We start from the raw sequence: 24,677 nt of genomic DNA on the forward strand, positions 1-24,677 counted from the left end.
GGCAGGTGCATGTCAGGTCCAGAACCCAGGCCGGTGCTGCCAACCTGCTCACCACTAATTCATGCAACTGCCTGTATTAGGGCCCCAAATGTCCCCCACATTAGATCAATAATAGAAACACACCTTTGCTTCTCTCATTTTCCCATTTGCTCCTGGTACAGGTTCATTTAAAAACAGCTGAGATGGCAGATGTGGACCCTTATTATAAACACCTATTGAAGACCAGTGCCACTGTTAGCTTCAAAATCTTCAACTATTTCCCCCTATTAGTACCTCGAAAAACGTCAAGATTCCCATTCAAATACCTCTGTCCTTTACCAGTCAAAATGGAATGTCAAGGTACTTTAACTGGGAAGGCCTAGCCAGAGGCTAAGAGACCCCAGAGAGGGGAACCCCCTACACACAAGAATTCACTTGCACATCAAATGTTGATTCCTGCAGAGGTTTCAAATGTCTCAGTGTCTTTGCATTTTAGTAATACAAAATTAACAAAGTATAAGAGCTAAGTTGCTAATTTGACACACAGGTTTTTGGGGGACAATATACCCACTAATCAATTTATGGCTGCAGAGGAATTTTACTGTTCCAATTAATCACATCCAGAGCCACCTGGACACGGCCAGGGCAGCTCTGTGTTCAAGTGAAGCGTGCATGGGACAGCGAGAAGGTCTGCAGGCTGTGTGCTCTGTCCGCAGGGTCATGCTCCAGGCTCCACCTCACTCCTGCTCGGGGACTTCCCGGAGCCCTTCGCTGTGGCGAGCCCGCCCACTCATCTCCAGTAGGGCCTGGGCCTCAGGGTCCACATCAAGGATACTCTTGCTGCTGGTGACCTTGGGAAAAAGGGAAGTGGGTATGTTAATGACCAAGGATGTGCAGCACAGAACAGGCAGTGATGTTCTGCTGGTTTCGAGCTTATTAAGAGGGGATCAGTATCCTACTGTTGCCACAAGGAAATGTTGTGGGGGCTCTGGCTGCCTCACTGAGGTCCCCCTATCCTGGCATGTCATCCTAGGGAGGAGACAAGCTGCAGAAGGCCCAACAATGACTCACTGCAGAACCACAGAACTAAAAGGCACCCCGACCCTCCTCACCTTGCAGACCGGGCCACCCACCTACCCAAGTCCCTACCTTGGGCAGAGTCCACCTCCCAGGCAATTCATTCTGCTAATCTGCTACCACCCCCCGCCCTGCCCAGCAGACCCCAACAGGACTCCGCTGTGCACCCATGGGCATCTCTCTGGCCAGCTAGAAACGTTCTCTGAAAATGACAACTGATAGAAACAAAGTTGGAATAAACTGTCTCTGGATGCTTCCATCTATAAAAGGGGTAAAGCCGAGAAAGGGCAGAAATGCCCCCCATGCTCACCGGCTGCGTCTGGGAGGCATCTCCAACCGCCCACACCTCCATCTTCTCAAACCGGAAGTCCTCCTGGGCCGAGAGCTGAGGGCTGTTGTACGTGGTACACGTGGGCTTGGCCTTGCTGTGTCCTTTCCCAAAGTCAACGTCGATCCACAGCCCAAAGTAATTATGCTGCCCTCCCATGCCCTGCGAAGGGAAGGCCACCAGCACCTCCTCAGTCTGAATATCAGACTCCGGGCCCACATCAGCCTTAGGGACCAGTCTGAGCAGAGGGTGGATGGGAAGTGAGCATAATTTTCTTTTTTTAACTTGGAAATACATAGATTGGTGCAGTTTACATATCCCATTACACCCCACTCATGGCTCTCTCACGGGGCCGCACCGCTGATGGTAGAGGACGGAGAACACACAGCATCAGGGCCCAGAGAACTCAGTGATGGAGAACCTGCAGGCAGGGACCCTCATCCCACACAGACCAGGGGGCGGTGCTGAGGGTGTAAGCCCCTCACTCAGTGCAAGGAGAGGGAACAGGAAGCAGACCGGGGGCGACACAGAGCTGGTCTGCCACCGCCCGCCACACTGCTTGCTGGCTCCAAGCTCGGGGTGATGAGAACAGAACTGGTGTTCCACCTCCCCGATCACTTGTCTGGGTGCCACCTCCTGTTCCTGGTGGCCTGGAACTACTTTTGAGCCAGAAACCAACACAAGAAAAGGCAGTTGATTCTCAGAGCTGCTTCTCTCCCTCGGACTGACTATTGGTGATTCCTGGGGACCTACTGGGTGCTGCTCCTGAGGTCAAAGCCCTTGCCCCTGTGGTCACCAGACTGCCCTTTCCAGGAGGAGTCCAGGGGCCCTTAGGTGGCCCCGTGGCAGGCACGCACAAGCCTTGAAAGGAGCACGGGGGGGCACCCTCCGCCCTGCCGAGGGGGACCAGCCTTCCTGGCCCCTGGCTCTGCAAGCATAGGACTAGAATTTCCCAAGAGGAGTTTTTTGTTAAGCAGAAAAAAATTGGCTGGATGCTGGTAGGAGACACATTTCCCACCCACACTTAGCTGGCTCATAGGTGTGTATACATGGGTGCCTGCCCCCTGCCCACCTCAGCCCCTCTGCCTGCCCTCGGCCTTCACCCTCATCCTCCTCTTCCTGCAGCTCAGTCTCCAGGCTGCAGCACGGAGCAGACAGGAGGTGCAGTCACCCCAACTGGAGCCCCATCCACTCTTTTGTTGCTGTTGACAGCTCCCCACAGATCCAGGGAGCCTACCCCTGGGCACACCCCCTTTCCTAGCTCATCCCCCAGGCAAATGGCAGGGTGGCAGGGCCTGGTGACAGGTCTGACACTGATGCCATGTCCTGCCATGAAGGCTACAGGCCAACGATCTGATTACCAGGAAAACTGGCCAAATCTGCCATTTGCACACAAAACACCAAAACACCCCAACAGAGGTTCCACCCTCCCAGAAGAGAAATTCTGTCCTAGTTGTCACTCATCACGACCCTGAAACCTGGCACACTTGTGTGACCAAATGCACACAGTGCCCCTGAGGTGCCAGAAGTGTCAGCCTGGGCGTATCAGGACCACTTCCACCAGGATGGACACCACTCAGGTGGGACGTCCCCGGCCCTCCCCAGTCCTCACCAGTCCATTTGGGATGGTCTGCTGCCCGTGATTCAGGTACATGTAGTGGTCGTTGTAGCCTGTGCAAGTGTACACAGCCATTCTGGGGGAGATGGAGAACAGGAAGCATCTGTTGTCCCCTGAAAGTGACCAGATCACAAATAAACAGGATGTCTGATCTGAGCTGGACACAGAGCGAAGTAGGGATTGCAAACAAGCCACCACGCAGAAGGCAAAGTGGCGAGGACCACCACATGGGTCTTCAGATGTGCCCTGAGCTCCCACACGCCCACAGATCAGCCACCACAGACCTGTGGGCAGTTCCCAGGCCCCACAGGAGAAAGGCCTTCCAGCTGCCCAGGGCCCCAGAGGGGAGCTGAGGGTTCCAGGGTGAGAGTGACAACTAAAAAGAAACGCAACGCCTGCTTGCTGGGGACACTTTTGCACTCTCATCAGGGAAGCAGAGATGGAAACTCTGCCCGCTGTTCATCAGAAGAACGCATCCAAGTCAGGAAAGGCGGGTGCCCTTTTAACTTAAGAGCAAGGGGGCAGGCGGCCACCCCAGGAAGTGACTCGGTGCTGGCACCGCCTCCCCAAGTCAGCACCTGACACTGTGCAAGGCTGTTCCCATCCTAGAAGCGCACCATCCAAAGGAAAGAAAGGACCTACAGACACACGGCTGCCCCACAGGGAAGGAAGGGGACAGACAGTAAAAGGTGACCATCTAACTCTGTCCAAGGGCGCAAGCGTGTGCATGCCGCCATTGGAAGGAGGTACCTATCAAAACTGTGGAAGTGAATGGCACCCCAACTCACCCTTCCTTTCTCGATACATTCATCCCAGAAGCACATTCAGCACTGGGGAGAGGGATGGAGGCTACACCATGCCCCCAGGGAGCTCCCAGCTCAGGGGAAGCCAAACAAGAGATGTCCCCAAAGTCATGAAAACTTGGCCCAAAGGCCTGCCCCTTCACAGTGACAACATGAAGGGCACCTGATGTCAAAACAAGCCATACAAGCCAACACAAGCCCAGTGCATGGTACTTCGGGGTCAGGCAATTTGTGGGGCGGAAGGAAGCTTCCGGGAAGTAAATGAGGGCACAGATGTGAAGGATGGACACAGAGGAGGTATGGAGCCCTGAAGAGCCTCAAGGCGCAGAGCTGGGCAAGCGATGGTCAGGCCTCAATCCAGACGGGTCCACGAGGGTGCGGCCAGGGTGGTCAGCGCTCTTCTGCAGAAAGAGCTTCAGGAAGGACATCCTGAGATGCAGATGGCTGGGGCAAGAGCCACTCCCTGGAGGACCCCCACCCCCTGCAGGGACAAAACTAAGCAGAGACCCTTCCCTGTCCTGAAGGGTTCGTGAGCACTGGGGTGGGGAAGTAGGGAGATGAACCTGGAGCAGTCACCTAGAGCCAGTGACAGAGGACTTTAAGCAGAGACTCAGGCCTGAGTCCATGGGCTTGGGTGGCCCCAGCAGGCTGGGGGCAGTGTTAGAAGCAATGAGCTACCTGGTTTCACCCTGCTGTCCCCAGTGCTGGGCAGAGCATCGCTTTGCTTTGCAATCTTAAGGCTGTCTTTCGACCAACATTTACTCAGTCCTGATGCTAAGCAAGGCAACAGGGGCACAAAGCAGAGGCCCCTCAGCTGCAATGGACTCCTCTAGGCCATCGGGGGTGGGTGGCCCCCAGCAGGGAGGCCACATGGGATAAGAGTCTTTCTAGGAGGTGGCAGTAAGGACCCATGGGGTCAGTGTTACCTGCAAAAAAAGTCACACCAACAGTGAGGCTCCAGCCTAACTCTCACCATAGCGATACTTGCAACCCACCCATTGGGATGCAATTTACAACCTGCTTTCCCACAGCACCATGTCCCATAATTCTGGGGAATCGGGGTCCAAAGAAATCAACACCTTGCCCAGACCACGACCAGAGCTGGACGCGTGAGGCTCTATGCTCCGTCCAAAGCCACAGGCCTGTCAACTGCACCTCTGAAGACAGAGCAAAAGTGAAGTGACCCTGTGTCAGTCACTCCACTTCAAGCCCTAAACAGAAGCGATGGTTTCCAAGACTAAAGGACAAGAATGCTTTCAGGTTCTGACCGGACGCTGATGCAAGGCTGCCCTCTGCTGGGATGCCAGCCTCACATCTCAGAACAGAATGAACTCAAGTTGGAGAACTTGGTAACTGCATTTTTCCACAGTTTTTCAGGCAGATTAATTCTGCTTGTTAATAAAACATTAAATACCTGGAGTTAATATTAAAGGAGTTGGAAAAAGCGAATGTTTTGTCTATAATGATTCTCAGTTGTTGTTTTTTCCCCATTACCTAAAGCACAGCCTCCAACCACACGAGAGAGAGCCACTTGTCACTCCGCCAAAGCCTGCAGATGAAGCAGGGAGAGGCTAAGCCCCCCCCCCCCCATGACAGTGTGATAGGGAATGGGGGGAGCAGGGGGGCGCTATGGAACAGGCTGCCGCAGGCCTAAGACTGTGGCCCCAGGAAGGCCTGCTTCCAAGGGTGGCCCTTGGCTGACGTCTGGGGACTTGGATTTCAGGAGGGTCCCCACCACCCACAGACCTGATGAGAGTGGCTCCCTGTGCCTAAGCTGTTTGTACAGAGGGATTGGTGCTGAACACCTCTTTCCTCCTGGGAGTCTGAGATCTGATGACACCTGACTGGCCCCCAATAAAACCCTGAGTGCTGAGTCCCTAATGAGCTTCTCTGCTGGACAGCACCTCACATATGTCATCACAGCTTGTTGCTGGGGGACTTTAGCACGTCCTGTGTGGCTCCCCTGGGAGGGGACTCTGGGAGCTGCTGCCTGGTTCTCCAAGACTTCAGCCCTGTGCTGATCTTGCTCTACATCTTCTCACGGATATAAGTTGTGGCCATGAGCACAGCTATATGCTGAGTCCATGAGTCTTGCTAGGGAATCACTGATGTGTGCATGGTCTTGGGGACCCCTGACACAGTGGGGAAGAGCCGGTAGCAGCACCTGGACTGAAGATCAGGAATATTCTAAAACCGAGGGAAAATAAAATCCTAGAAATAACAGGCTCTCCAGGAAGGAGGTACCCAGCCTTCATCTCATGACTCCTTCTGCCCATCCCAGGAAAGGGGGTGCCTGCTGCTGCTAAAACCTCTCCCGTAACAGCAGCTCTGCACCTGGACACAGCACCCCAGTTGACAGAAGCTCTGCCTAGTGACAGAAAGACAGAAACAATTCCAGAGGCGTGCAGCATGACTGAGGACCACAGGAGGCACATGACCCTCACATGGTTGGGAAGGCTTCCTGGAGGAGGTGACCCTGGGCTGAGTTCCAGCAATAAGCTGGCTATGCAAACAGACGGAGGAGGTGGAAAGCAGCCTGTGCCAAGTCCTGAGACAAGACGGAGCACAGCCTGTTCTGGAACCGCAGGAAGTTCAGCGGGACTGAGCACGGATGGCAAGGGGACAGGAGTGGGTCCTGAGAGTGCAGATAAAAGGTGCACCGCCCTGAGGGCTGGGGGCATCTGTTAAAGGGTTTCCAGGAGAAGAGCCGGGATGTGGCAAATGGATTGAGGGGGTGAGGCTAAAAGCAGAGGGCTGGTGAGAAGGCGGCTGCACAATGCTGCTGAGAGCCAGATGGCAAAAACAGGCATGAGGGGCGCAGGGAGGACGGATGGGAGCTGGTGACCGGCTGATTCGGAAGTGCAATCACCGTCCAAGAGGCCTCTCTCCTGCTTCTGAATCTCAGGTCCCTGGATCCTCCCTTCCACTCACCCAGCCAAGGAGGGTATTAGCCTCGCCCCCTCTCTGGGAGGGACCCAGAATTCATTTAGCCCATGGGAGTGAGCCACTAGGAAAAGCCCTCCACTTCACGGCCGCTGGTCCGGAGGAGCCCTGCTGAGAACAGACTCGGGCACCCAGGCCACACACCATGGGACACGCAGCGACAGCAAACCCGAGGAAGGCAGTTTCACCCCTGAGTCTGCCCAACAGAGGAACGTTTTCAACAATGGTCCTTTAAAAATGTTTACCAGAAAAAAAAAAAAATGTTTACCAGAGCATTTTCCACGAGGAGGGGGAATCACTCACTTAGAGCCGCTCACTCGCTGCACTTGAGATCCCACACAAAACTCCCAAACTCCAGCAAAATCACAAAGCCAAAGCCATGGCAGAAGCAGCAAAGCAGACACACAGGGGTTCCTAGGAAAGGAAGACGGTCCCATGAGAGAAAACATCCCATCTGAAGAATCCCTTACGAGGCATCCACAGCCTGGACCTGGCACATTTAATAAGCCTAACATCCAAGGTGAGGATACCTGTCCTGCTTGCCTGACCCCCTTGTCAGAATCAAAAAAGAAATCCGTGAAGCATTTACCCACCATAAAGCAGCGCGATGTTCCACTTTCCTCCCAAACATGTCTAGACAAACCCTTGGAGGAGACGATGAAAGAAATGCTCACATCCTTATTAACACGCCCTCCTTTGTCCGTGCTCAGAGGTCTCCACGCGGCAGCCATCCGACCAGAACTGCTAACAAGCGCCGCGCTACCACTGCATTTTGGCAACTAGGTCTTACCTTGAAACTGAGGCTTGACTTCCCAGGAGCAGGAGGCAAACCCGCCGAACACATGGCCATCGTGGTCCTCGAGGAGCAGCACGCAGGGCCCGCGGTGTGGGATGCGCCTGCACAGCTGGGAGAAGCTGTGCCCGTGGAGCTCGGACGAGAAGAGCAGACGCCAGCGATGCTGCTGCTCCCTGGGCAGGTGGGAGTTGACATAGATGACCGACAGGACGTCCAGGACACTCTCAAACTCCTGCGCCTGGTCAACTTCACGCTGGGGGACCAGAGTGGCTAGATCGAGGGACAAGTGCAGGAGGAAGCCCCTGTGGATGACCACACTCAGGAATGTGGCCACGAGGTGGGCTCTGAACACCCAGTCCTCGATCACAGCCTGGTCACAGTCACAGTCCAGCTGCTGGGGCCCCAGCATCGTCTTGCCGTCTAGGGGAGGGGAAACAGTATTAGCAGGTGATCACATCTCCTTAAATCTACTCACCTAAACCTGCGCTGTCCAACGTGGGAGCCACGCGTGGGTCCTGAGCACTCAGCAGGTAGCTTGTCTGAACTGAGATGCGCAGTAAGTGTGAAATGCACACCCAGTTTCAAAAACTTGGTATGGAAAAAAGAATGTAAAATATCTCAATCGTTTTTCTGATTGACTGATCACCAATGTTAAATTATATTTTGGATATATTAGTAAAGTCAGTTTCACTTGTTTCTTTTTATTATTCTAATACAGCTACTAGAATACTTAAAATTCCGTGTGTGTTTTACTTTAGTGCTTGAACTATATCTGTTGGACAACGCAGATCTAAACAATTCAATGTCAGCACTCATGGTTTTCTCCCTTCTTAGCAGCATTTCAGAAGCTGGGGAGAGAGAGCCATACCCTCACCCCGGGGCCCAGCCTGAAACCCTCAGCAATTTCTCCCGAGAATGCGGCCCCAAGGCCCCTTGTCCAGGGGTCAGGCAGTGTTCTCAGCCAAGTCAAGGTAGTGGTTGGTAACTTCCTTGCACCCTGCCAGTTTATCAGGAAGGACAGGTCCCATTAACTATGCCCTGTGCTTAGCTGTTTCAAAGCAGCATCTATAATCCTGTTTTCTGTCTCTTACCTACCAAGCGCGGAGGTGGTGCAGTGGTGATACCAGAAGACAAACTACTGGCACTTGACAGACATTATGTTACCATTCTTGTCAAGTTCCAAATACCTCACTTAAATGAATCTTTGAAATATGATCTATTTGCAAACTGCATTTAAAAATCCAGCTTTATAATAAAAAACAGTGATACTTTTATAAAACCAGTCTACTTTGCACGGAGATGCCCCACAAGGTATTTTTAAATTCCAAGTAAATTTAAACATATCCTGTTTCTCACTCAACAATAACAGAGTCCACATTTTTCTCCAGTGTACATAAGACCACCTCCAGAACAGAATGTTAGGTCATAAAACATGACTTAATAAATTTAAAAAGATTGAAATCATGTACCATATGTCCTTCAACCACAAAATAATAAAATTATAAATCAGTAACGGAAGGCAGTTTGGAAAATACACAAACGTGTAGCAATTAAGTAACATACCTCTAAATGGCCGAGGCCAAAGCAGAAACCATAAGGGAAGTTGGAAAACACTGAGAGTGAATGTAAACAAAAACGTGGCATCCTGAAACTTACGGAACGCAAGGGAGGCAGTGTTTAGGGGGAAATTCATAGTCATAAAAGCCTATGGTGGAAAAGAAGAAATCACAAACCAGTAACCTCACCTTCTAGCTTAAAAAACTAGAAAAGATGACCAAACTAAACTCTAAAGGAAGCAGAAGGAAGGAAATAGAAGACTTGGGTGAAAATAAATGAAACAGGAACTAGACAAAGAGAAAATCCACAAAACCAAAAGTCGGCTCTTCGAAAATACCAACAAAATATAGACAAACCTTTAGCTGGACTGACCAAGAAAAAAAAGAGAAGACTCCAATCACTAAGATACAAAATGAGTGTGGGGACATCACTACAGACCTTGCAGAGTAAGGGTTCTAAGGAAATACTATGAGAAGTCAGAGACCAACCAAATCAGACGATCTTAATAGTGTCCCCAAGGAAGACTCATGCTTTCAGGTTACAAAACTTTGTGCAGAGCTACAGTAGTTGAAGCAGTGTGGTATCACCCTACTCTGCCACCAAGGTCTCCATGCAAGCACACACAGGGCACTTGCCTGCAAGCTTCATCTCGGAGAACAGTTGAGCAGCCAGGACCTGCACCCTGGGCGGAGGGCCTGGCGCCTTCTTCTGAATCCAGCCTCTCAGCTCCTGTCTGTGATTTAGCACGTGCGCTACAGATCCAACGAGATCCTCTGTAAACTTGAAGATTACAAATCTTACCGTTAATAACATTCTGCCATGACTGATGCCCTACGTCACATCAACAAGGGGAAGACTGTTTTATCTCTTTATAATACCAACTACAATGGCCACAATGTGGGAAAAGGTAACATAAATTAGGTAGTTATTCATTTTTCTAATGATACCTATGGCTGGTCTGGTTTTGCCAGGGCCTTTGTCCAGTTCTGACCTCAACCAGTTCTGCGATATAGGGTTCCCCAAAAGTGGACATCTCTATGATGCTCCCACTCTGAGTCCCCCACCTAAGGACACCGAGACTACTTGGGATGGCTGCGGTGGTCCTCGTGGCCTTTCTACCTTGTGAACTTTTCTTGCTTTCACAGGACCATCTGTGGCAGAAATCATTTTCATGATCACGAGACTCTTCTCCCTGGAGTTCCCTTTCAGCAGGTAAGACATCGACACTGTGAATTGCTCCTGGGAGACACTCTCACTGGGCCCCTTGGCCTGTCCCGTCACATCAACCCTCCGCATGCCATCGTACAGTCTGGTGACCATCTCTGGGGGAAGAGCTTCCCCAATGTGGCTCTGTTAAGGGCAAGCAGAAGAAAAGGCTAGACAGGGTACAAGTTAATGTGCTAACAAGGGGACCAAGACCAACCACTGCCACGCTAGGGTGCTCCTACCAGCATGCTACCTTCCTAAACCCCACATGTACCATGCCCCCCACCCACCTTGGGCACCACATCACCCAAGGACCCACATACATAACACAACCTGGCTCGCGGCTCATCTTGGCCATCAGATTCTTCCAGTCTGCTCCCACCTCTCCAAACTTTTCCGTCTCCCCAGGTTGGCCCTGCCGTTCCTGTCTCTGGCCAGCATCTGCTCTTCACTCTGCTTCATCCTATACTGATAGCTGCCATTTGCATGTTCGAACTCATTAACATATGATGCAAATGTCTATTTATAGCTAATTTGGTCTCCTCTATATTAGAGACTTCCAAATATATTAGCTAGCCTTCAGTTCTTATCTAAGTTCTTTGTGCTCAATATGCATTTTTAGTTATTTTTTATTAAAACTTAAAATCTAGTTCTTAATGTCTTGCCAATAACATCCTATAAATATCGCTTTCCTTTTGACCAACATCAGATCATATTTGGTTCAGGGACTAAAAATAAATGGTGAGAGAAAGCAAATCATGAATTTCCATCATAGTGGTGTCTGAAAACTGGATTCTCTAGTAACAACTGTATCTACACTGTTTGCAACAGCATCCATAGTCCGAAGTTTTGTAAGGCTGGTACCCACCCTGACTACTCAGAAAGAGTGTATCTATTGTCAGTGTTTTGAAAATTCTACCAGAAAAGCAAGCTTGAATTCCTTACCAAAGGAAACTTTATTACAGTGACCGAGCTTTTCTGATCAACTTTAACCATGTTTATCTCATCAACACTTATGAATGATGCCCCCAAGTCTGCAGTCAAGCTCTTAAGTGGCCTGTCTGGCTCTGTCTGCTCCAGCACGCGGGGGGACCAGGCAGATGGCGGTGGTTTTGGTCTGGTGGAGATACTGGTGCACACGCATCTATACCACACAGCTATGACCCACATAATCTCCCTGGCCAGTTTCCTCATCTGTCAAGCAAGATGTTGGAGGGCCCCAACGCCCATCAGCTTCTGTGCTACGTGTTCTAGAAGAAGAGGCTGCCAAAATGCCTTTGCATGTTGCCTCCCTTCCCACGGCCCGAGAAGAGGGGCTGGTGTTGTCTCTGCCAGTGTCTCACCTCAGTCTGAGCACTCAAGACAGGCAGTTAAAAGCCCCATGGAATTGGACAAAAGGATGGGGAGGCAGGAAGTTTGAACTTCTTGTCAGGTGAACCTTGACTCTGAAACATCACTATTTTGTTAGGAGTGCCATAAGATTCCGAGGACAAAGGAACACTTGAAACTTGGTGGTTACTGGACCTACGAATTCCGGTCCATCACCTGGAAGTCAAGGGATGGGAAGCAGCCCTGGCCCCTTTGTTCAACCTCAGGTTAGAAATGTGATCGGAAGGCAGAGCAGAGTGGCTGTGACAGACACCACGGTAGCCCACAAAGGTGGAAATATGTACTATCTGACCCTTTACAGAAAATGAACTTTTTAAAATTAAGACTTAGAAAAGTGGAGAGCCAATTTTGGCCCCTGGGGCCATAGTTTACAGATTCTTGCAGATCTTGATGATGACTATTCTCTTGCCTTTAGTGCCTTCAGAGAGAAGGATCTGGGCGAGGTATTTGAGCCTCCTTTCTCCGATGATAGAGCATCAAACAATCTGGCCATCTCAGCCTGCTCCTTAGGAAGGAACTGCAAACAAACATTCTGCCCTGGGTGGCTTGCGCTGTTCCCCATCCTTCCTTATGTCTGGCAGGGGTCTCTGCAGAAGGAAAAGATATCAAGTTATAGAGAAAAATCAAAATGTCATAATCATAGAAAATAAGCATTGATAATTATATGATCAAGTTAGTGAATACTGACTTAGCTGCGAAATGCGTTTAAAACACATCAGAGCTATGTAATGTTGTTTCTATGTGGTGGAACTTAATAGCCAAGATAAATAAATGTGAATACTTTGTACTGATTTCTATAGTCTCCGAAAACATGCTCAGAATTGTCAGTTTATAGATTTCTCGATTTAAAAACATAGTTCCCAAACTAATATAACTAAAAGGTAGAAAAATCAGTATTTTAATCTAAATATTCATTTTTTAAAAAAACTTAGTTGAAAATAATCTGATGCCTGGATGATCACGTGTATTTGAATAAAATCAACACCTTGAAAATATCATGGACAAAGGGAAACACCATACAAGAGGTTTTCCTTTGTGATCGTGGCTCTGTCTCCTACTAGCTCCGTAGCCAGCCATGGGGAAGCTACAGGAACTCTGTGCCGCAATTTCTAAAATGGCTATAATCACAGCCCTACCTCAGAGAGTTAATTATCCAGTCAATGAGCTCAGGAATGTTTGCAGAGACTAGTACCCAAAGGCAGGTGACCGTTGGTGACCTTTGATGACCTTTGTTCATTGTCACAGACTTTATTACAGAAGGGGGTCAAATGCCAACAAATCCATGGGTTCAAAGGAGGAAAGCACAATCAGATGAAAAAAATCTCTTAAGCGGGGAGTGCTGTGACTTTGTAATTCTCATCCTAAAACTTAATTTGGAAACTCGCGTTGGTGAAATTGCTGGGGGGACAAGCTCTCCATAAGCTAAGTCAATGCACATGCCAACAGTCTCCCACAGGACAGTAAGGGACAGGCCGCCCCAGAGGGCTCAAAGTATAACAGGTCTGCTGAGTCCTGGCTGTTCAAAACCTCAAGGGGAATGGGGTACAGCTGGAATCTTTTCTTCTTACTGAGGTGAGAGTCACATAACATAAAATTTATCCTTTTAAAGGATACAACTTGGTGCACTTAGTAAATTCCCAATATTGTGCAAACTCCATCTTACATAGTTTCAAAACATTTCCATCATGCCCCAATGAAACCCTATAGCCATTACTAGTCACCCCCTGTTCCCCCTCCCCCTAGTCCCTGGTAGCCACTAATGTGCTGTCCCTGTGGGATCTGCCCACACTGGACTTTTCATGTAAATGAAATCATACACGTCTTCTTTTGTAACTGACTTCTTTCACCCAGCAGAACGCTCTCAAGGCTCATCCATGTTATAGCAGGTGTCAGCACTTCCTTCTTTTCGGTGGCTGAGTAATACTGCAGTGTGTGAAGATACCGCATTTGGTTTATCCATTCATCTGCTGATGGACATTTAGGCTCTTTCTACCGTTTGGGTACTTGTTTACACATGTTCACAGCAGCACTATTCACGTGTACTTGTTTGAGTCCCCGCTTTCACATTTTGAGGGTGTAGGCCTCAGAGTAGAATTGCTAGGTCCTACGGTAATCTGATGTTTAACTTTTGAAGAACCCCCAAAGTGTTATCCATTTTCCATTCCCAGCAGCAAAGCACAAGTGCTCCGATTTCACTATATCCTCTCCAACTTGGTTATTTTTCCATCTTTTTTTTTGTCACAGTCATTCTGGCAGGAGGACCCAGCTGCCCTGAACAGGAAGACTCCCGCCGAGGACTCCTTGGAGAGGGGCTGCAGCACACTCACGAGGCAGGCTGGAAATGAGGGCTCACGTGCCCCAGTTTAGGGCTATCACTCATGGGCCATCTGATCTTAATGCTTCCACTGCTCAGGTTTCTCAGCAGCATAAGAGCCAAGAAGGAAACCTCGGGCCCTGGGCTCCAGCCTGCACGAGGCTTCCCTCACCCTCCGACACCGTGGGCGGCACCAGCGGGCTCCTGGCCCCCTCCAGGAGTACAATCCAGTCACGCCAAGGCAGACCCTTCCTCTTCCGTCAGTCTTCTAAGGGCCCCAAGAAACGACATGATCATTTAGGACCGGATTAGGAGATGAGCCATCATCGCCTGGCTTCTAAATACCACCAATTCCAGCGGAGAGGAGGAAAGAGTGCGAAGCAGTGGGAGGAGGAGGGCACTAACATCGTGGATTCTGCAGCTAATTTCCTACATCCTACGTGCTGTATGCATTATGGAACGTCCTAAGGCAGGGCCCAGCAGAAATCACAACAGAAAACATGTCCACGCCCACTGGCTGCAGATGAGCCAGAACCCATGTGGTCAAAGCTGCCTTTCCAAGTAGCTGCAGTGAGGAAACGCGGGGTCTTGGTAAGAGCGTGTGAGAGGGCTTGGGACGTTGTGGGGGCTGCCTTCTTGGGAGGGCTGAGGAAGGGGGGGTTCAGTCTGGATTGGCTGCGAGTCAGAGACTGGGTGTCCTAATAATTTTTAGCAAAGATGCAGGAAGAACAGAAAAGAGCTAGAGCTATCATTAGGAAGGGAACTGCACTGCTCATGTTTACCAGGAAAGGGGGCTGGGGGTTTGTTTGGGGAGCCTGCTCAGTAATTTGACCTTTGTCTGTACAGCATCTATCACTGGTAGATCATGACAATGTTAGTCAAAAGTATTTTTAGATTCACATTCCCCACTACACACACACATACGCACAACACCAGGGAAATTCAAATCACTCAAAATCTGTGTTAATTTATCAGGTCATCAGAAAATTTGTCACACAACTCTCCCTGCGTCCTACCTCGCTCTTTTGAAAGTGGTAAATGTATAAAAACTCACCCTAGTGAATTCATTTCATTCTTAGATAGGGTCTTCACACCAAAGATCATACTTTTCACTTCCTCTAGAAAACCTTAAGGTCTGTGACATGAAGGCCCATGACTTACCTAAATGCTGAAAGAGGTGAAATCTTCCCAGCACCAGGGGGGAAAGGTTTTTGAGATGTTAGCACAGCTGCAGATCAAAGCTGAACACCCGAGGTTGTGCCCAACCTGGGCAGGCTCTCGAGGTCAGCCTCCCCAGTGTGGGTGGTCCACTCGGGTATCAGACGCCTTTCCCTCCGGGAAGTTCCCTTCTGCCCCTTGTCTGGCTCAGAGGGCCCTCGCTGTCCACCTTGCACACCCCACAACCATACTCAGCCTCCGGGTTCCAAGACCATCTGGCATTTGTGATTTTTCTAGAATAGATTGTTGCCTTCACTGAAATGGAGATGGGCCCATCCTTCCGCACTCAGTTTGCTCCCCATCCCGCACCCCAGCACTCAGGGTCATGCCTGACTGGTTAGCCAGAATTTGAAAGTCACAGAATAGACTCTGCCCCACAGCCACCTGCCCAGCACCTAAGCCAATCGGGCACACGCAGGCACGGGGAAGTGCCTGTCCAATGGTTGTATCATTCCTTGCTGGTGTCTCAGATAGACTAACCCATTCTCCCACCACCTTGTGGGCTCTGTGTGTAAATCCCAGGCGGCTGGTCTGGCCTAGCTCCTGAGAAGGCCTAAACATCCCACATTCAGCTCCTACAGGATTCACTCCCAGGGGCCCACAGCATTCAGGGGCTCTTTGCATCTGCACCGCGCTCTTTACCATTCACAGCAGGATGGCTCCAGGATGCCTCACCTCTGTACCCCACGGCCCCCCAAGCCCAGGCCCTGGCAGGCAATCAGTACATACAAGCAAGCGACTCACCCAGCCCAAAGAACACAAGCCCAGAAGCCACCAGCAAGAGCCTAAGCAAGGACAAGAACTCAAGACAACCCCACCTCCGATTTCTCAACAAAGACATCTAAATGGACACTTCAGCTTCCCAGAATCCCAAGAAAGCTTCTTCCCTGCTCAAAACCAAGGATCTGCCCTCCTAGGGGATATCAGCCTCTTTAAGGGGCTTTACACCCGCTGCCCTACTGACTGGGGTGAAAAGGTTGCCAACATTTAAATGCCATTCCTCAGGAGTCTCCACGTGTTCCATGATTCAGGAATCAGTGTGCCCAGGAGTTGTGCCACCAAGGGGCCACAGGCCCCCACATCCTGCAGGGCACTCACTGACATCAGCATACGCATCTATTCCTTCAATAAATAGCTCAGCAACTCCTGGGCCAGGCCCACCAGAGAGAGCAGGTGGCACAGAGAAGCTTCAGGCAGGCCTGGACCTGCAGGAGCATCCTGTTCAACAGGGAGAGACAGGCAAGCGCTGCAGGGATCAGTGCGAATCGGGCTGAGAAGAACACAGGAGTCAAGATATGTTCTGGCTGGGTGCTCAGGCACCCACAGGGGGTTCTCCTGGGAAGTGGGGTCGGTGCACACAAAGGTGTGGGGTGAACACCAAGATCAGTGGGGTGAGGCCTAGTATGGGGAAGGTACCAGAAGGGGCTCCAGAGCAAGGGGTTCTCATCTGCCCCTCACTTCCAGCCCACCCCACCTCCTCCTCTGTCGCACTGGAAATAGGTTCCTCCACTGTTGTCTGAAAACAAATCAGGACAGAGCAGCCCAGCCAACTTGCCAGAGTCTAAACACTGGGAGAAAGGAACAAGCTGGGCGAGCAGCCGAGTTGGGCAGAAATGTACAGGAGAGGTGCGGACCATCAGCGTGGGGGTGGGTACTGGGCAGAGCCAGGAGGAGAGGCCAGAAGGGCCTAGAGGTGACCTCAGTTTTTCTAGTAGGAGGGACAAGGGTGTGTAGTAGCCTCAAGTAGGAGCTTCAGGCCTATGGGAAGAGGGGCACCTCTAACAACAGGCCCCTACCCCTGCCCCATCATTCTTGGTCTGAAGGGCACTGGTGAAGGGATGCATCTCAAAAAAACTCCAAGAACAGCCCCACCTCCTTTTATTTATTTTTTTGAAGATTTTATTTATTTTTAGAGAGAAAGGAAAAGAGGGAGAGAGGGAGAGAAACATCAATGTATGGTTGCCTCTAGCATGCCCCCAACTAAGGACCTGACCAAAAACCCAGGCATGTGTCCTGACTGGGAATCAAACCAGCGACCCTTTGGTTCACAGGCTGGTGCTCCACCGACTGAGCAACACCAGCCAGGGCCTACCTCCTTTTAAAGAGCTTCTGCAAGGCCAGGTGAAGTAACGACAATGGTACAACGTGTTCCCTGGTTCATCCATCCCAGCCATGGCAGAAACCTCTTTAATCAATTTTAGAAAAGACATGAAGGCCTTCGGTGCCTCCTTACTTCTCCCCAAATGCAATTCCCTGAGCTCTCTTTCAGGCCCCAGCAATGGCTCTCTCATGGGACTGTCCCAGGTGTGCCTCACCATGCGGGACAGACTTTTTCCTGGCAAGTTGTGCATGCAACCACCTTCCACTGGCCTGAGTCTCCTGTAGGTTACTTATATCAAGTTCTCTTTCAGGAAGATGCACCTCCATGTTACTCTAAGACTGCTCACACCAGTAGTTCTCAACTGGGACATTTGGCAATGATTTTTGGTTGTCACAACTGTGGAGGGAGTTGCTGCTGGCATCTGGTGGGTAGAGACTAGGGGTGCAGCTAAATATCCTACAATACACAGGAGGCTCTCCCATCACAAAAATAATTACCTGGCCCCAAACGTCGGTAGGGAAGAGGGTGAGAAACCCTGGCTTCCAAGGATGTGGGGCCGTGGGGCAAAGTGGGAGAGCCCACACTGAACTGCACCGAATCATATCCAGAACACTTGCCTCACAGCACAGGGGCTCCAGGCTCTGAAGTTACGGTGTAAGCAAAGATGGGGGGAAGTTACTAAGCCTTTTCAGACTTTAGTAAAATGGAGGAAGTGCCACTAAACCTGTAATGAGGTGAAAAGGATTAAATGAGGTAACATAGGGCATTTAATTCTGCTTTCTGGAGCCAGAGACAGAAACAGGTGAGTACACAACAAGAAAGGTTGAGTTCTTGCCTTAGAATGAAAGAAATAGCCCAGCTTGGAAGGAACAAACTCCCTCGGTGCAGGGTGCAGCCAGGAGCCTTTTCTGCTGAATGGACATCCTAGGATAATGCAGTCAACCCTTCTCAGAGCCTCTCCAACTGGCTCCTGCTTGGGGGTGCTCTCCACCCTGGCTCGTCAACCTCTAACTCCCCACCTCCAAGGGGCCACTGTCCTGAGAGTGGTGACTGGCCCTCAGTACCCCCTTTCTGGAAAGGGTTCAAGTGCTTCATCTGGACAGAAGCAGCCCAAACCCTGTTTATGTCACAGAACCAGCAGCCCTTCTGCAAAAGGTCAGCTTGGGCCTGAGCCAGCCTCCAGGCAGCGCAGTGTCCGGCTGGCAGGAAGGTGACCTGTCCTGCCCAAGGCTGGCTTCCTGCCTCCAGAGAGCCCCACTCACTCACCCGCAGAGGTGTGAGCCTAGGAGTGCTTTCGTTCCCTCTTCCTTCTGCCCTGCATTTAGTGATCAGACTCAGCTAACCTGGGTAAAAGCTAGTAGGTTGTGATCAGAACACAAGAAGAAAGTCCCTCTTCACCACTCCCGCCGCATACACATTCCACCATAAGCCCCCTGACTCCTCCTCCTCCCGCGGAAGCTCCCGTCCCTCCCATGTCTATATGTTTTATTCCTCTCCCTTCCGGATAGCTGGCCTCGACCCTGGGGATGGCACTTGCTGGGGCCCTCTTATCTGCAGCACACAAAAGGCTGAAGATGCAGGATGATTTTTGCTCCGACTGACCACACGGAAAGACCCTCCATTCCTCGATGCTGCACCGCCATCGCCCCGAACCTTCCCTCATCTAGGGGCGGGAGGCATGGGTAGCCGGGGAGGTTCAGGGCCCTGGACCCCGGGCACCTTCGCTCCCAGGATCAGGGCCATCGCCCCTGTTCCCCACCTCCGCCTCCAGGCCACCTCTGCTCTCCGTCATCACTGAACTGGACTTACCTTTGCAGCTTCATTAACTCGCCTTCCGGTTGGACTGTCCAAGGATTTTCCTCTCAAGAGGCCAGCCCTGTTTCCAGGCGACAGCGTTGACGGGCATCCATGTGCCGCAATCGCAGAAGTGGAGGCTGAGGGGGCGTAGCCCTGTAAAGGGGTCAGCCAATGGGGCGTGAGCAGGCCTGGGCTGGTAAGGGCGGGGCCATGGACTGGGCGGGACTGGGGGTGTGGGTGGGACCAGGAGGCAGCTGCAGGCGGCAAGCTGCGAGTGAGAGGGGAGGGATTAGTCCTGGTACAGCTGGAGCAAGAACTGGGAAAGAGGCTGGAGAAAGGTCTGGGGAAGTGAGAAGCTGGTCATTCAGGGGAGGAGTCAGGGAGGCCGGTCTGCGGAGGGACCCAGTGTCTGGGCTGGAGTATGGAACAGGAGTTGGGCTGTGCCTGGGAGAGCGTGTGGCTGGGGATGAGGGGACAGAGGGGAAACCAGCTGCCTGAAGATAACCCGAGGAGTGGGCCCAAATGGAGACACAGCTAGAGAAGAGAGGCGGGACCCTCCACTGCTTAGGCTCCCGTGGATTAAGACCCAGGCAGCTCTCCTCGGACACCCCTCACTCCTTACCGCTTGTTCTCAGCCAGGAGCGCCCGCCCACCCTGAAGAGAGTACAACCTCCTAACCAGCGCCTGGGCTCCTGTCCTACGACCTCTGCTCCGCAGCACACCCCTTACCTCCCTGGTAATCAAGGCCTTCCTGCATTCTTCCGATCAGTCCTCCCCAGACGCCTTCAAACATGCTTTAGGCTCTCAGTCTCACTAAATAAACTTCCCTTGACCCCATGCCCTTCTCCAGCTAGTACCCACCCCACCTTCACTCCAAAAATGTCTCAAGACTGTTGTCCCCATTTCGTCACTTTCCATTAAGGCCCCAAACCACTGAAACCTGGCCCCAGGGCCCCTGTCACTAAGTACGAAGAGTACTTTCTGTCCTGATACGCAGTGGTTCCCAGCTGTCATTCCTGCCTCCCTATCAAACTCTCCTTCGTGGGTCTCTAGACCTCTGTTCCTGGCTTTCCTCCTCCTCTCTCCCCGTAGTTTCGCTTAGTCTTTCCTGACTCTGCTCTACTGGGGTTCCTCCTGCTGCTCCCTACAGGCCATCTCCTCTTCTCACCCCATGCACCCTCCCTGAGGTAACAGCCTTCTGCATGACTTCAGTTCCCTCCACTCTGCTGTGCTGACCCCCAAATGTAGGTCCAGCTGGCCTTGTAGCCTGTACTCTGACAGGTATGTCCAGGTGTTTATCAGACATCTGTACAAGGCTGCATGTCAAATTCAGCCCAGCTGAACCCAAACACAGCCTCTTCCCTCCAAAAACGGCTTCACCTGTTTACCTTCTTCCTTAGTGCAGGTCACCGCCATTCATGCCTGAGTTAGAGACCTGGAACCACCCTGGAGGTCTCCTCCTCCCTCTCCCCACATTCCATTACGTAATAACTCTTTTTTTACATCCAAGATATGTCCTGCTTCCACCCACTTCTCTATATAGGTCCAGGCTAGACCTAGACTAAAGTAATAGCCTCCTTGCTGACTTCTTTGCCTCCTCCAGCCCATCCCCCACACTAAGCACACAAAGACTTGTCCCCTAGACTGAGAGAGCATCACAGCATCCCCTCCCTGGGACATTCATCAGGATGAAATGACACAGACAAAATCAGCTGCAAAGTTCAAAGGAACGGTGTTTCTCAAGGACACCCAGCTGAAGTTGTAGTGTTATAACAAACCCCTTTTAAAAGTAATGGCTGTTTTCCTCAAAAAGAGCTTAGCACTCTAAAATTATAGATTAGCAGAAGCTTTGCTGTTTGAAAGTCCCAATAAGAATGAAACTTCCAGCTCACTCTTGGGGTACGAGTCAGTTTGTCAGAAAAGAGCCTAGGTTTCCAGCCCAGGTGCAGAGCAAAACACCCTGGACACAAGATCATGAACACAACACTCCACAGCTGTCATGGCCTGATGGCTCCTAAGGAAACAGGGGCAAGGTCCTCTTTGCAGCCCAGACCTGATGCTGGCCCCTTCATATATGGCCCTGCTTCGCACAGAACCTGTCAAAACACTGCTTCGTGCCACCTCGTTCTTCCACAAAATCCTATGAAAACTCTTTACCTTTGCCAGGTGAACTGTCCAGGGTTCCTGGTATGGTAAGTTAACACCTAATTTGTCAGACTATGGAGTCTGATCTTGATGGCCTTTGGTGGTGAGGCAGGATAGTAAGAAGTTAGGAAAATGCGTTCACAGGCAGAATAGGGAAACTGAGACAGCTGAAGCAACTGTCCAAGCAATTTACAGCCAGGTGCAGATGGTCACCTCCCTGGAGATAACATCTAGGCCTCAGTTAATATTTCAGCTCCAGGCCCAGAAGAGCAGCAAAACCAGGTGGGTGAAATCAGAACCAACTGCAATGACTAAAGACCCCCTGCCCTGTCACTGACCAATCAGTGGCGACCACGACCCTGAAAAGGCACACCTGGAAACTTGATGAACATTCTACTGAAACCCTCCCCTGAGACCTCCCCTAAGATTCCTGCCTGCAAGAGAGATATGAAAGCCTCAAGACAAAGGACCCAGTGTATGCCCTCTCCCTCTGGGGAGCAGCCTGCACCGTTCCCTTTCCCTTCTTTCCCCCCCACTTCTTTCCCAACAGGCACACGTCTCCTAAACTCTAAGGCAATGGGCAGCTGGCAGCTTGTCCCAGGTTAATCCTCTGAACCTGTCCTCAAGACCCCCTCTTCTCTGACTTCCCAGTGAGCCAAGGCAACCCAGCCTAGGCTCCCCTGTTGCTGCCTCTATGCTACGCCCTTCCTTGTTTTACTGTCCCCAGCTTTAATAAATGGATCCTCATAGCCACCTGGACTTGTGTCATGAAATCTTTCCTACACAAAGTCAAGGACCCACGTGCTACAGCTGACCCTAGGCAGACCCGCTCAGGGCCAGGCTTCTGTCCGGTAACAGAGAAGCTAGGATGACTATAAGGTCCAAAAGGGCAAGGGCAGGCTGGCCCTCCAGTCTGCAAAACTGTTTGGAGCACCCACTACATGCCAGGCACCAGCGACACAGCGGTGAATGACAGAGCCTCTGCTCTCATCAGTCCCCTTGAATGAGTCAGCAAATGATGACTAAATTAAAGGGAGAAGATGGTTGGGGAGGGCAGAGGGGAGGTGGGGAGGGCAGGAGGGGGGCGGAGGGGAGCTGTGGATGAGAAGCTTGGGAAAGATAAGGAACAAAAAACAAAGACAGTGAGAGGCTGAGGGTGAGAGTCTATCACAAGAAAACAGGTGGGATATGAAGAAATAAACAGGGACTTCCTGACTTAGAAGAACTCAGAGACCATCTGAACATTTCCTTCCTGGTGTCAAGATCAAGGGCTTACTGCCTTTCAAGTTCTTTCTACTCACCTTCATCCCCACCCTGCCTGCCAGTCAGAGGCTTCCTGGCCATTTTGCAAGTTGGAAAAAAAGAGAAGGGAGCCCCTTCCTGCCTGGCCCTGCCCCAGGGCTGTCCCTTGCTGATGACACCTCCTAAGCCATAGTCCCTCCTGGAGAAAATAGTCTGAGCACTGAGGATGGAGGCCAAGGAGAAGCAGCTCTAGGAGAGCAAAGTGTCCTAAAGCCCAGCTGCCTCCTGGGACAGGAGCGAGGAACCCCAGCTCTTCGCCTCAGTTCACTCCAGTGAGGTTTCTGTCACCTGCAGCCGAGGTGGTAGTGTACCTGTGTACTTGTCCTGCACACAACCCTTGGGTACACTTTCAGTAACACCCGAGGCAGCTGCGTTCTGATTTTACAGTAGGCCAAGGCAGACCTAGGACAGGCTGGCAGGAGCAGTCACTGTTCCAGGTGCAGGCCCAGGGCCAGAGTGGGGACAGGGGAGGGAGAGTGCCTTGGCTTTACAAACGAAAACACAACAAAACCAACTAAAAATCCATCTGCTTGGCATCACCAAGAGCTGCCAATTCTAAGCAACATCCATGATATGATTCTCTTCCTTGAAAAAGCCCTTTACAATAGCCCCACCCTTACCTTGCAGGCATACGGTCCAAGACCACCAGTGGGTGCCCGAAGCCACAGACAATACCAAACTCTGTAGATATTGGTTTTTTCTATGCATACATCTATAGCTATGATCAAGTTTAATTTATACATTAGGCACAGTAGGAGATTAACAATAATAGCTACGAATAAAATAGAACAATTATAAGGATATACTGTAATCAAAGTTATGTGAAAGTGGCATTATTAAGGAAAATTGGGGTTACTTGACCACAAGCACTGTAATACCTCAACAGTCGCTCCATTAACCCAGAAGCTACGAAGCGGCTAACAGGCAGGGAGCGTCGACCGCGTAAAGACTGCGGACACAGGGAGGCTCATGTCCGGGGCAGGACCGAACAGGACGGCACAAAATCTCATCATGTTACCGGGAACAGCGAGCAATTTAAAACACATTTTTTCTGGAATTTTCCACTTAATATTCAGAGTGGGGTTGACCGCAGGTAACTGAAACCCCAGAAAGTGACACCGTGGATAAGGGAGGACAACTGTACTGGTGTCAACACTAAACCTGAAGCTGGCAGGCTTTTTCTATGAAAGGCCAGAAAGTAAATATTTTTGATTTTTTAGGCCATACAGTCTCTGTCACAACAACTCAATTTCCGCTGTCATTGCACAAAAGTAGCCACAGACAAAAATAAATGATTGAACATGGCTGTGCTCCACTATGACTTTATAGACATTTTGAATTGCACATAATTTTCACACATTACAAAATATTATTATTATTCTGAATTTTTTTCCAGCCATTTAAAATGTGAAACTCATTCTTGGCTCACTGGCTCTACAAAAACAGGCAACCAATCAGATTTGACTTGTAAGCCATGGTTTGCTGACTTCTGGTCCTAACAGTTACTGCTGTTACCATTGTGTTTTAATATTTATATAAGCTTCAAATTTTTACACTTTTATGACATACCTTTTAAAAACTGGGTTTATTTGGAGAACCTCCAGGCATAGATCTGGCCCCTGAAACAAGAACACTTATCATAAGAATAATTTTAAAATATCCAGAATTTTCTGAGCTCACTTAGTGTGCAGTGTGGGTCTCCAGCTCCTCGTGTGTGCCTGTCCTGCAGTAATAGAATAGATCAGAAATAAATCTCAGAAGCACAGTGATTGTAAAGACCAAGAAATAGACCAGGCTACCTCAATGATGTCATTATAGTCCTGCTTGGAGTTTTTATGGTTAAAAATTCTCAACTACAGAACAATCTAAGAGCCTTTAGAACAAATTCCAAAGGCACAAAGGCATAGTTTTCCAGTTTCTGGAATGTGCTATGGAATGAAATTCGTATGAATCTTTGTCCAACATAGCCTTATGTTTAAAGATTTTCTATTTGTATAACTGTTGACTCATGAAAGAAACTTGGCAAGCAAAGTTAATAAAACATGTTCATACATATTCATATGTGACTGACTAAATAAGTGTGGAAAAAGAGGCACATCTCCCT

General features: G+C 50.4%; 1 protein-coding gene across 1 annotated transcript; it reads right to left on the reverse strand.

Annotated features, from left to right (window-relative positions):
- Nucleotides 1-440: 440 nt before the first annotated feature.
- MEAK7 (MTOR associated protein MEAK7) lies at nt 441-19,244 on the reverse strand. Its single transcript, XM_090261306.1, has 8 exons — nt 19,139-19,244; nt 12,106-12,283; nt 10,221-10,451; nt 9,737-9,881; nt 7,539-7,964; nt 2,997-3,115; nt 1,367-1,546; nt 441-830 (listed from the first exon to the last, which is right to left on the reverse strand). Exons 2-8 carry the CDS (start codon nt 12,256-12,258, stop codon nt 717-719), a joined length of 1,368 nt encoding a protein of 455 aa, XP_090117432.1. The 5' UTR covers nt 12,259-12,283; nt 19,139-19,244; the 3' UTR covers nt 441-716.
- Between the last annotated feature and the right edge of the window lie 5,433 nt (nt 19,245-24,677).

This window comes from Furipterus horrens, unplaced genomic scaffold (genome assembly GCF_987537825.1).
Source record: "Furipterus horrens unplaced genomic scaffold, mFurHor1.1.pri manual_scaffold_13, whole genome shotgun sequence".
Classification (NCBI taxonomy): Eukaryota; Metazoa; Chordata; class Mammalia; order Chiroptera; family Furipteridae; genus Furipterus; species Furipterus horrens.

What these genes read in the sequence shown, in the direction of transcription:
- MEAK7 (XM_090261306.1), bottom strand. Translation starts at nt 12,258, where the DNA reads ATGGGGAACAGCGCAAGCCACCCAGGGCAGAATGTTTGTTTGCAGTTC. An exon ending in AAGCAAGAAAAGTTCACAAG is followed by an intron (nt 9,882 to 10,220) that starts GTAGAAAGGCCA and finishes GTAATCTTCAAG; the next exon opens with TTTACAGAGGATCTCGTTGG. An exon ending in CTCCGAGATGAAGCTTGCAG is followed by an intron (nt 7,965 to 9,736) that starts GCAAGTGCCCTG and finishes CCCCTCCCCTAG; the next exon opens with ACGGCAAGACGATGCTGGGG.